The sequence below is a fragment of the Arachis duranensis genome, chromosome 10 (genome assembly GCF_000817695.3).
Source record: "Arachis duranensis cultivar V14167 chromosome 10, aradu.V14167.gnm2.J7QH, whole genome shotgun sequence".
Classification (NCBI taxonomy): domain Eukaryota; kingdom Viridiplantae; phylum Streptophyta; class Magnoliopsida; order Fabales; family Fabaceae; genus Arachis; species Arachis duranensis.
Window position 1 is genome coordinate 90,407,693 of NC_029781.3, and position 12,750 is coordinate 90,420,442.

Below are 12,750 nucleotides of genomic sequence, written 5' to 3' on the forward strand. Positions count from 1 at the left end.
TTTCTGGCTGAGCTTCTTCATTGTGCTCAAGTTGGGCTTCTTCATGCCGAGTAGTTTCAGAGACGTGTGTCGGTCCAGATTGATGCTCGGCTTCTTCTGTTCGCTTTGTGGATCATTGTTATTTTCAATTCGAGCATTAGTTAGCTCAGCAATCCGGTTTTTCATTCACAGATTCTCCTCTGCCATGCGTTGGTTAGCTTGTTGCAACTCAATTACCATCCGAAGAAGTTTGGCTGGTGTAGGTGGGAGTTGATCAGCCATGGTCGAAGGTGAAAATGCTCTGGCCGATGAAAAAAGAAAAAATTATATCTTCGGCTCCACGGTGGGCGCCAATTGTTCTTGTATGGGTACCTCAAGGGGAGTTCGGCCTCTAAGAATCGACACCGAATTGTTTCCTTCAACGCTGATCTATAAGCTTCTGGAAGTCCAAGCTTTCTCCCTGAGGAAATGTCCAATTGCGGAGAGTTTGAGTAAAGGGGGGAGTGTGCCTGCAAAAGGCACTCCGATGCTTAAGTTAATACTGTAAATGAAGTGTGTCCGTTAAGGATAAGATGTCATACCTTTATAAGTGGAATGGAATAGGCCGGTTACGTTTCTAATTCTCATCCGCATTAAGGAGTAGTTATTAGAATTTAGTAGGTAATAATACTAAGTCGGACGTTTTTATTTTAGGATACAGTTCGTTGAGATGAAGTGTAACACTTTATGCCGAGTTATGGTACATAAAACCAATTTATGATACATAATGCCAATTTATAATACATAATACCGATTTATAACGTCGGATTTGTGACGACCGTATCACTAATGTATCAAAACATTGAACCAAAAAATAAGAAAATGAAATATACACTTTTAATTTATTTATTTATTTATTTTTGTTTGATATTTGATAACCCAAAAGATAGGCTACTTATGAAAAGATCGTGTCATGAACAAACTATAAAGACAAAACTTAAGTTGGTGTATTAAAATCCTTAACTTAGAGGACATTTTTATTCATGTCGAAAAAATATATATATTGGATGAAGTTTTGTTTTTTGTTTTACATGATTTTAGTATCAAAGTTGTTATACATCCAAATATTTTTTTATCTAAGTTTATCTAAGCAACCTCAACACCAACAAAAATTACTATCATTAAAAGAGCGTGATTACACATGCTTCTTCTTCTTCTTCTCACACTCGTTTACGCACGAAACTTCTTTTTTTTCGCCTTCTTCTTCGCGTTCCTCCTCCTCCTCTTCTTTTTTTGCGTTCATTTTTTTCACGTGTTTTCTCCTTATCATCATTTCTTTTGTTGTTGTATTTCTTTTCTTCCTTCTCTCCCTGGTGAAGAAGCAATAGAAGGTGAGGAGGAAGAATTTTGAATTATGCATAACAGAAATGAATCGAAATTATATTCAAAATGAACTGAAAATAAATTCAAATGTAAACTCGTTTCAAAACAAGCACAGACTAAATGCATCTTATTTAAATCCAAAATAAATCAAAATTACTTAATGATTACGACATACAAACTTAATTCGAAAACAAACACACAAACTAAAATTGAATCATGAACAAATTCATCAAGTAATTTTGTAACATTATGTGTTTTTTCTTTTTTATTTGATTAGATGAACAAGACAAGAAAAGAACATGATTAGAAGTTTTGAGGAATTTTTTCTTTTTATTTCTTCTTTTTTTTCTTCTCTTTTTCTTGGTTTTATTCTCCTCAAGATAGTGAAACAAGAAGAATCATAACAAAATAATTCACTCGGAAATAAACTGAAATTATATTCTGAAATGAACTGAAATTATATTTAGAATGAATTGAAATCATTAAATACAGCAGGGAGAGAAGGAGGAAAAGAAAAAAAATACAGCAGTAACAACAATAAAAGAAGGCGAAGAAGAAGAAGACACTCTGTGCATAAACGAGCGCGAGGAGAAGAAGAAGAAGAAGAAGAACAGGGAAAAAGAAGAAGCGCGTGCCTCTAAATTATTTGGATAAACTTGGATGCTGAAATAGTAAAATTGCTTCGATGTGAAGAATAATTCTTAGTACTTTACTCTTTGTATTTTTAAGATTGAAAATAAGTTTAAATTAATTAAATTCAACTTAGTTGGTTTAAGTCTAGTTTATAATTTATTAATTTAAATATAAGGAATAGTACATCTTTAAAATGCCATAGGCTACAGTTAGGTCTAATTTAGGTAAATAACTTAATTAAGTTATTTTTGAAAAAATAGTTTAAACAATAAATACTTATATTAGAAGTAACTTGTAAATAAGTTTTTTGTGTTTGGTTTTTTTTAATTCTAAAAGTACTTATTTAAAAAAAAGTAATAAAAATTTTTTTATTATGAGAGAAGTCATTTTTTTTAATTTCTCTTTAAGCAATAAAATAGCTTTTTAGAAAATTGTAATTTTATTTTTAAAATTGTACCAAACATTAATACTACACCTTTTCATAAGTTAAAAGTTAAAAAAAATCACTTATAAACCTATCCAAAGAGCGATAGTCCTTCTAAGTATAATTTCTGCCATAATTTTTTCTTCTTTTTCAATGCGATCTTCACCTTTTTAAAACATACACAGAGATTGGTGGGTGTCTTTTTCTTTTTTTTCTTTTACTTTTATGGCCGCGTGTAAATGTTACATGAAAAAATTTTAAAATACGGAACTATGTTAGTTATCTTTTAAATTGAAAAAAAAATGCTAAAAAGGCTTATTTCATGAATTCTCACCGTCTTTGTACCAAAAGAAAAAATGAATTCTCATCCTCAATCTCAAGTGTTTTTCTCTGGAACAAATTATGTACAAATCTAACATAATTTTCTAGCCAAGCACCACAAAATAGGAAAATGATTATAAAATAATAAAATAAAAATATTGATATATTAAATACTAGATATAGAAAAGTGTAAAATATTAAAGAAAAAGAATGAGGAGAACATGTGGCAAACAAAGTTAAAGATGCAAACCTAACAGTTCTAGGTGTTACTAGCTCGATCAGGAGCAGTTGTTTTAGGGGATTTCACTTTAGCCATATCAACAAGGTCCCCAAACAACTTATCCTCTGGCTTTGAAGGTTTTCCAGATGGCACATAAGAAGTAGCAGAAACTTGGTAAGAGTTTCTCATACCATTGTCATCACTCACAGATAAACCATACATCTGTTGCTCAACATATTGAACCCCTTGTTGCTGCTGACCGTAACCATATCCGACGAATTGGTTGCCGTACATTTGTTGTGGATACATGTAAGCCATGTTGCCATTTTGCATTTGATGTGGAACCATAGACATGTAAGCACCACTAGGAACACCTTGAATCTGCTGAGGGAATTGCTGATTGCTTTGACCAACATTATTGTTATTGATTGTTGACATATAGGTATTTGCATTTGGCTGCTGCATATACATACTGATAGCTTGATCATTCCCCATTGGCTGAGGTAGTCCTTGACCATGCGTACCAGCATTCTGTACATGTGTCATAACCACTTGAGTGACCTGTAACGGTTGTGGATATTGGTTGCCTGCTGCTGTAGGACTACCATTTTCGGTTGTTTCCCAAGGAGGTGGCGGAAATGATCCACCACTTTGTGTGCCTATAGCCATAAAAACATGAGTGATGTAATAATATCAAAAAACAAAAAAATGATACGCGCATACAAAAAATCAGCTATATATTTGTGTATAAACATATATGTAGTTTAACTCATTTTTAATGTATATTTTGTATTTTAATATGTATTTTATATTAATAATTAATTTAGTGACTTAATTTTTTATGTATACCTAATATGGTTCATCTAAAAAAATGAGTGAAAATTATAGGTCAAACTTCATTATATATCATAACAATTGCTTAAGGAAAAAGAGTACTTGTTGTGAAAGAATTTAACCAAATAAAGAATCATTAGGTGTACCATAAGCTGGTGAATTTGGTGGTGGTGGTTGTTGTTGATGTTGTTGTTGGGCCTGAGAATTATTCCAAATAGGAGCTGTGGTTTGTGCAAATGGTGATGATTGTTGCTCATAACGAGGTGATCCCACATTTGGCATATTTACATTGGGATAAAATATGCCTTGAGATATGAATGTCTGGTGATGAAATTGGGGGGATAATGAATTTGGTTGGCCAAGAATTGGAGCAGGTCCATTGTTACCATTAGAGAACATATCAAAAAGAACAAGTGCATTATTCTGATGAGGCGTTGGACTGGCTGGCTGCTGTTCTCCTAGAGGAACAAGAGCAAGTGAGTTATCAGCTTTAGGTGATGAGTTATAGTCATCACCACTGAGTAGGTCCCATTTGGCATTAACATTCAAAGGTGCAGCAGAACCATTTGCTGTTGGGGGTGCAGTAAGTAGTAATTGGTTGAATGGCTGGGACTCGGCTTCAGCATTAGATGGTAATCTGCAAACATAAAGTAAAATAAAATGAAGATATATATAACCTGAAGGAACTATGCAAACACGTCACCTTATTGTCGAAGAAAGTTGGTATATAATTCATGCTGTTGTCTACGGTATCAAAAATTAATTGCGTCAGTAAATCTTACACTGACAACTTTTCCAAATTTATTTATCAAGATCAAATTCAACAATTTTGACATGATTTTAAAAAGTACCAAAAAATTGGTCGTAATAATTCATATATCGGCTTCATGCATGAAGTAATATCAAATTTTGCAACCAAAGCAAAAATCTATGACCTAATTAATCAAATACAAGATTTTATAACTGATTAGTACAGTACTAATTTATGAAATCAAACACAAAAATAAAATAGCATTTCCATCATCTATGTGCAAATTTAAAGAATATAAATGAAAGAATAAAATAGAATTTTAAAAACCTTAATTTTACAATAAAACATTATTACTCTACTAGAAATTATCCAAAATTTCTAAAACTCCAAAAAGATAGCATCCAATAATTAATTACATGGATTTTAATTATGCTAATGGAGACCCGATTACCTCTCATCGCTTTGTTTACCACCATCTTCAGTATCAACCAGAGGATGATCAACAAGTGCTCCAGGAGTTGAAGGCTTTGGTTTCTCGTTGTCCTTTTGATTAGAAGTTCCTGAAGCAATGGATTCATGCTTGGCCAGTACACGTTGTAGATCATCATTAAGAGCTAGACCTTGGCATAGGAGTGACTCATCACTGGAAAAATTAAATATAAAAAAAGTTAATATACCAGTTTGTTTTCTTTGAATTTGAAGAGAAACTACTAGAAATACAATTAAAAAAAATTATACTTGCACCATTTTTTAGTATACCTTAAGTTGTATAATTTTCTTTTTAGAAACCATAGACATCAGTTATTGCGTATAATTTTTTCATTATATCTATTTTTATATCTAAAAATAGAAAGTATTCAGTACACATAAAGGTGTATTAAAAATAGTAGAATTAACACAACTCAAAAAAAAAAAATTTAACCATAAAAAATTTAAACACTGACAAAATTAACTATAAAAAAATAAAACTAATATTGTATTAATAAAAAATAAATTATACTTAACAAAAAACTAATTGTTAATTTTTTTATTAATTTCAATAAAAATTAATTAAAATGTCCAAATTATTCCTGTCTACTCTATTTGCCTCGTCGTTATTCTCAAAAAGTGCATACTCTATTTATTAATGTTATTTATCTCCTTTTGTCTCATTCTTTCTGTTGCTATTTGTTGTTGCGTTGTGTTGATGGTAATGTTGGTAACGGTTGTGAACTTGTGATGGTCATATAATAATGGTGTTTAAAAGTTGAACGTTAATAGAGAGTTGAGTTGAAGAATTTATAAGATCGAAAATAATAAAAAAATGAAAATAATTTAGATATTTTAACTTTTTAAATAAAATTAATAAAAAGTTAATGATTAATTATTTTTGTTAAATATAATATTTTTTAATAAATAAAAATTAATTTTATTCTTTTATAATTAATTTTGTCCACGTTTAAATTTTTTATTCAATTATAACCTCCTGTCTAAGCCCCTGAAAATAAAATTAGAGGTTATACATGACATGTCAGTTTTCTTTCTTTTTGTTTTAAATTTAAAACACGATAATCATCGGTCCTTGAGTTTTATGGTTTAAACTCTAAACTTACATATTTGCAAGTGGTTCATAACAGATAATTCAAGTGGAAGATAATAGTAACAGCATAAATAAATGATACTCATATATCAAATATAGGTCACCTGGTAAGCTGCCACCACTCTATGAATTGTTCTACTTATAACTTGTCTCAATTTTGCTTCAGCACGCGCTGCAACAATTTTCACACTCATCACCCGTGCTCGATCACTATAATTAACATTGAAATGTTTATTGGTTAAGAAATATAGAATTCTTCTTTTTTTGTTATTTATTTTTTTTTATCAAAATCTTAGGTAGATTAATCGTAATTCTTCTTGATATTTACTTTATTTTAGTGAACAGTAGTACGTAATTTCACTAACGATAATTTTTTTATATTTATGCACGGACAAAGGTGCGTTCAAACCGCAATCTGAGGCATTGTCAAAAGGCAAAAGCATTGATGTTAATGAAATAAAAGAAACTGTAAAGAAAAAGATGAAATATGAACGATGATGACGATGATGGATGATTAGATTGGTGTAAACTTTGCACGAAAAATGTTTCTTTAGCACGAAAAATCTTGGAACAACTTTTGATATATCGTGAATCGAAGTGGGGTTTAAGTCCCTTCAAAAGAAATTTAGACGAAGATTGAACTGTGGAATTGCCCATGGCATCTTAATTGTATGAAAATTGGAAAACTAGCATATATGTTAGGCTGCGTTTGTTTTGTTTATATGTATGAAATACTGAAACATAAAATTATTTGACAGATAAAATATAAATAAAAATATTATATTTAGAGATATTGAACTAATATTTTATATTCATCTTTAAAAAAATATAAAAAATATTAACAAAAAATATAATTTATTTATTTTATTAATTTTTTATAATTATATTTTTTTAATTTTTAGAATAAAAAATAAGAATAAATTATTTTTTTATAATTTATTTTATTTTATGGCTAAATAAATACAAGAACACTAATTTTATATTTTTGTTTTTTATATTTTGTTTTCAATATCTTATTTTATTCTATTGTCAGAACTAACCCAAATTAATATATCCCTTCCCGATAGCTTCTAGGCACAGTTAAGTTTTAGCCTGCAAACCGTTAATTCGATCAATTTTCACCCCTACCAACACATTTAAATATTAAAAAATTGGATAAAATATGCTTTTTGTCCCTAACGATTTTAAAATTTTTTAAAATTATTTCTAACATTTAATTTGATTCAATTTTATCTTTAACATCTCAAATAAATTTCAATTTTATCTTTGCAATAAACTTTTTAACAGTCAATAATTAATAAATATTTTTTTTTCAATTTCATCCTTATTCAAAATTTTAATTTTAACCCCAATCTACTTAAAAATTATAATCTTATCCCAATCCCATCAATTCCTCCATCGTCGGTCTTCTTCTTTTTTTCCTTCTGCGATGCGGGACACCCTCCACCTATCAATCACGTCGCACAATCTCATAGATGTTTTTTTATTGTACATGGATGTTTCTTTTAAGTTCAATGGATGTTGCTTTTTTTTTTTTGGTTTCCCACGGTATTCCTCAATCCGACAGGCCAAAGACTAATCCGTCGTGGTATTGATCTCCATTTAAGGGTTTGTCGCTGGCCAATGGATTGCTGCATGCACAAGGCGGGATTCGAACCCCTGACACTTGCTTAAGCGGACTAGTGAGCTAACCACTAGACCAACCCAACTTGGTTATGGATGTTGCTTTTTATTGTACATGGATGTTTCTTTTTATTTCGGCGCTAAGGTCCCGTGTTTCCAGCGACATTGACAGCGTGATAGGGGAGAGGAGAGTGGAGTAGCTGCGGAAAAAATAGGATAATGGGAAAGGAGAAAGGTATAATTAGGAGTAAGGATGAATAATATGCCTTTTTATGTTTAGTGGCCTGTGGTGTAGCCCGTTGTCACGCGTTTCGGCTCCTTCATGCGTCCGCAACCGCCACACGCAGTCCAGCCTCATTGGGCCTCCATTGCGCCATGGGGATTGCCTCTGCCCTCTGTCGTTGCTCGTTGGGCTTCACGTCGCTACTGTAGGGAGAAGTCGCGTCGAAGACACGATTGCAACACCCCTTGCATCGTCATCCTCCATCGTGCCCCTCCGCCGATATCAAACTTCTTTTTCTCCTTTTGCGACGTGGGGTGTCCTCCACCTTCTATCAATCATGTCATATAGCCTCACAGATGTTTTTTTTATTGTACATGGATGTTTAGTTTTTATTGTGCATAAATGTTTCTTTAAGTTCGATGGATGTTGCTTTAAGTTTGATGAATGTTGTTTTTTATTGTATATGGATGTTTCTTTTTATTGCAGCGCTGTCAACGACATTAACGGTGACAGGGGAGGAGAGAGTGGAGTGACTGCGGTGAAAATAGGGTAATAGCAAAGGAGAAAGATGTAATTGAGAGTAAGGATGGATAATACGCTTTTTTCATATTTATGTGTAGCCTATTGTTTATATTGTTCATATTTTTCGTTACCTAGCTGGTGAAACCGTTATAATTTTTAAGTAGATTGAAGTTACAATTAAAATTTTGAATAAAAGTAAAATTGGAAGAAAAATATTCATTAATTATTGACGGTTAAAAAATTGAAGGCACAGGTAGAATTTAAACTTATTTAAAATGTTAAAGATAAAATTGAATCAAATAAAATGCTAAGGATAATTTTAAAAATTTTCAAAAATATTAGAGAAAAAAAAATATATTTTACCTTTAAAAATCTAATTGGTCACTTAAGTTGAGCATATATATTAACAATTATGTTAGAATTTGAAAAGTATAATGAATGGAGTTTAAACTTTTGAGTACTTTTAATTATTTATTATTACATAATTTTATTATAAATTTAAATGTGTTTTTTTAATAATGCTTTATTTATATTTCATACGTTCTTCTAATATATTTTAGATTAGACCATAATTTAATAACATACCAGACTTCATATTTATAATAATAGTCTATAATAGATTGGTCAAAGTCACACCAAATGGTGAATATACTGATTTGGATTTGTTTCATTTTGCTATGAAATGTTATTAGGATTTACAAATATATTCTTCAATTGAAGAATTAGATTAGACCATAATTTAATAACTTACTTCTTTATTTCCAAGGTCTATTGCATTCAGCATCTCTGCAAGAACATCCAAGATACCACGTGCGTTTTGAATCTCAGACAAACTGGACATAAAAAGGTCAATTAAAAAAATATAGGATAAGAGCATTGTTGGTAGAAAATTTTATAGAACTTTTTTCATTGATAATCTTTAACATGTTAATTAAACTCATTTCCTTATATGTCATAGTTTTTTTATCATCCTCATCATAGTCATCATCATAATAGTTGTTTTTGGTAGTCTGATCTTTCGTAAAAAAATTAGTACATAAAGTACCTTCTCTCTCTCATCTCTCTTTAAAATCTAAATACCTATCAGAAGTTGGAATCCAGGAATAGAAATCGATTCCTTCTTCAAACCATATTCAAGATCTAACAATAATTTTAGTTAGAAAAATAGTTAGAAGGCAAGGCCAATTGGGAGAAAAAAAATGCTTAAAAATGACATATGCTCTAAGTAAAAAGATAGTTCTGAAACAAGTGATCAAGGTGGTAGATATGGCTATGATACTCAATTACATTGGGTTTATATGTAATTACCGATAATGTAAGATCATAAGATAGAAGGAAATTATGAAAGTAATAGAAAACTATATAGATCAGCATAAGAAAACTGAGTCCATTTCTCATAATAAAAAGAGATAGAAATACACCTTAGGGTTGGAAACTCAGCCTCGGTTGATGACCCGGTTGATGATGACCCAGCTGTGTCCCCCTGCACATCAAAGTTGCGGATATTTTGTGGATGTGATGTCAATGGACGTGTTTGTAGAGGTGTGAATACAGGTGGAGAACTTTCAGATCTTGGAGGGAATACTGCTCCTGCATGCTGAAACAGACAAATACTTCATAGGATTCAAGAAATAAACAAAAACTAATTCTTAAATGTATGTGCAAGTGCTTTGAATGTTACCATTCACATTGAAAACCCATCTAAACAGTAAGATGAAAGAATTATGCAAAATACTACTTTTTAGAGAATTCCCCCCATGTTCATATATAAGGAAATAAGATCATTAAGTTAAAATAACTTGTTTGTAAACCTACCAACAGTTCTTGGTATGCAGCATAATATTGAGGATATCTTGCTCTTTGGCCTCCAAAGGCTTCTTGCCAAGTATCAATAAGATTCAGTATCTTCTCTCTGACATTAGAATCAGGCTACAATTGGCATGACAAATAACATAAATATAATTTATAAAATGAAAGCATGTATGATAGGAAGGAAATGGAAACATAAAAGAGATATGTCTACCTTTTTCCTTGCTACTTTCACCATCTCATGAAGAACCTCTTTCTCTGCAACATGCATGTGAACAGTATCTCCACAGTTCTTTACAATTGTTTCCAGCAACTAAAGTATTAGACACCAATTTAAAACCGAATGAGCTTTTGCTGTTGTTAAAGATGATACAAATATGTTTGTTATATCCACAATTGAGAAAATCTTCCTATTTAAAGAAACATAATTTAAACAGCTACTATGCTATTTTCATTAGAAACTCTGTCTAAGGCAATCTGAATGCACAACAACCGCATTAAAGAATAGATATTAACCATTTACAGTGAACACTAGCGACTCAACTCCAAGTCTCCAAAATTTAGTACATTGATCCTACTTTTGGAACATCAAAGAAAGCCATATTTAAGAATCTATCTGGACAACACTTCAATTTCACATAGAAACTAGAAGTGACAAAATGATGTTACGAGAATTTTAATTGCTTGCAATTCAAGCCTAGCACCTCACAACTCAAATAGTGACAAACTTTGTCGAAGTTTGAAATCAAAATAAATGTGAAAAGGAAAACACATACATGAAAGATACATAAACATATCTACTTACAGTTAATGCAAGGAGTTGAGCTTTAGGATTTTTACTTCGAATCCGCCTCTTTATGCCTTTAACGACATCCTTTGCTTGCCTGATAAATCATAACCAAATTGATTTCTCAAACTCTAGAAGTATAAACCAAGAAAGAGAGAAATAAAATATTGTACACTGAGTTCCATTTCAACTTGTGAAAGCTCCAAACAAAGTGCACACGAGAAACAAGAATAAGTGAAAATTGATATGGCAGTATGGCACCACCTTTCTCCCAATGACAAAAGACATCACTCACAATGAGCATGAATAATACATTTTTTTATATTTAACATAAATACTACATAATTATAAGAAATGTATAAATTCATGGATAATCAACGATACAAAGTTTTATTGCGTGTAGTTTTCACCAAGTATAGTGTTTTATGGTATTATATTCTTAAGTAAAGTACAGTGTGAATCCCTGTGAATTGCACAAATCACTCTGTGATAATGGTTTTGTACCATAATAGTTTATACTGAATATCAAAACTCTAAATTCAGATATGCCAATTCTAGATTCCAATTCTAGACATCGCTGATCGCACTCCATAAACAAAAATATTCACACTTATCTCCTTTTTTCTTGTCATTTAAAATAATCTGAATCATTTTCTTAGGTATCTAAATTTACAGTCGAATTAAAAGATTTCTTTACTATTTCTTATTTTTTAAAATAGTTGTTCCTTGGTTTTAAGCCAGTAATGCAAAAATTGAAATCGTAATTCATCGCCGAGAATAAGTAACTGCAGAAAACTTCACCTCCAAGGCAACAACATATCTAGAAAATTAGAAATTAATGGAAAGTGTGAAGATTTTGAGAAAAATAAATAACAAAAAATTTCATTCATAAAAAAATGTGAATAATTCCGAGACGAAAACGAAGAAGAAAATTGCAAATGAAGAAAGAATGTAGATAAATGGTGTACCCAGGATCATGGTTGAGTATGTCACAGATTTCAAGGTTCAAAGCCCAATCAGGACCAATCAGCATGTCGCTCGTGGCACGTTCAACTAACGAGTTCACCATTTCTCTTTCGTCGGCGATAACCACAGCAACGATTCTATCCGATCGGTGCTTCTTTCCTTTCCTCCGGTGTCGGAAATCTGGTTTTCCAATGGGATCGAAGACCGATTCCGGCGACGCGATGAAGAGACTTATGTTTATAAGTTATAACGGAATTAACGGTTTCTCATTATTCTCTCTCTTATTATGCGCTGCTAGCTGAATTTCGTTGAGAAAAGGTAGGGCCTAGAGGGTAGAGGAGGAATTGGAATGCGGAACTATCAAAATGATATTTGAATTGAAATTTTTGAAAGGAAAAAGTATTATTTTTGACCAAATCTTAATATTTGGTCCATAATATTTTAACGTTTTATTTTAATTTTAAAATTTTTAAATATTTTATTTTAGTGTCAACAAATTTAAAATAATTTAATACAATTTTATCATCGAATTTGATGCAAATAATTTATATATTGAAAAATTAATAATATTTAATTTCAGTATGTAAATAAAATTAATTTACTAATAATTATTAATATAATTTTTTAAAATATTAATAATTGATTATTAGAATTTAAAGTTTTGTAAAAAAAATAAAAAAATACTATAAAAAATTTTTAATTATGTTTTAATATGAC

The 12,750-nt window shown here is 30.8% G+C and overlaps 1 protein-coding gene across 1 annotated transcript; it reads right to left on the reverse strand.

Moving 5' to 3' along the window:
* Positions 1-2,904: 2,904 nt before the first annotated feature.
* Positions 2,905-12,136, reverse strand: LOC107470747 (TOM1-like protein 9). The gene is made up of 10 exons (XM_016090157.3): positions 12,036-12,136; positions 11,086-11,164; positions 10,495-10,593; positions 10,287-10,400; positions 9,893-10,068; positions 9,223-9,304; positions 5,976-6,001; positions 4,976-5,239; positions 3,920-4,410; positions 2,905-3,598 (listed from the first exon to the last, which is right to left on the reverse strand). The coding sequence occupies exons 1-10, from the start codon at positions 12,134-12,136 to the stop codon at positions 2,979-2,981; spliced, it is 2,052 nt and encodes a 683-aa protein (XP_015945643.1). The 3' UTR covers positions 2,905-2,978.
* Between the last annotated feature and the right edge of the window lie 614 nt (positions 12,137-12,750).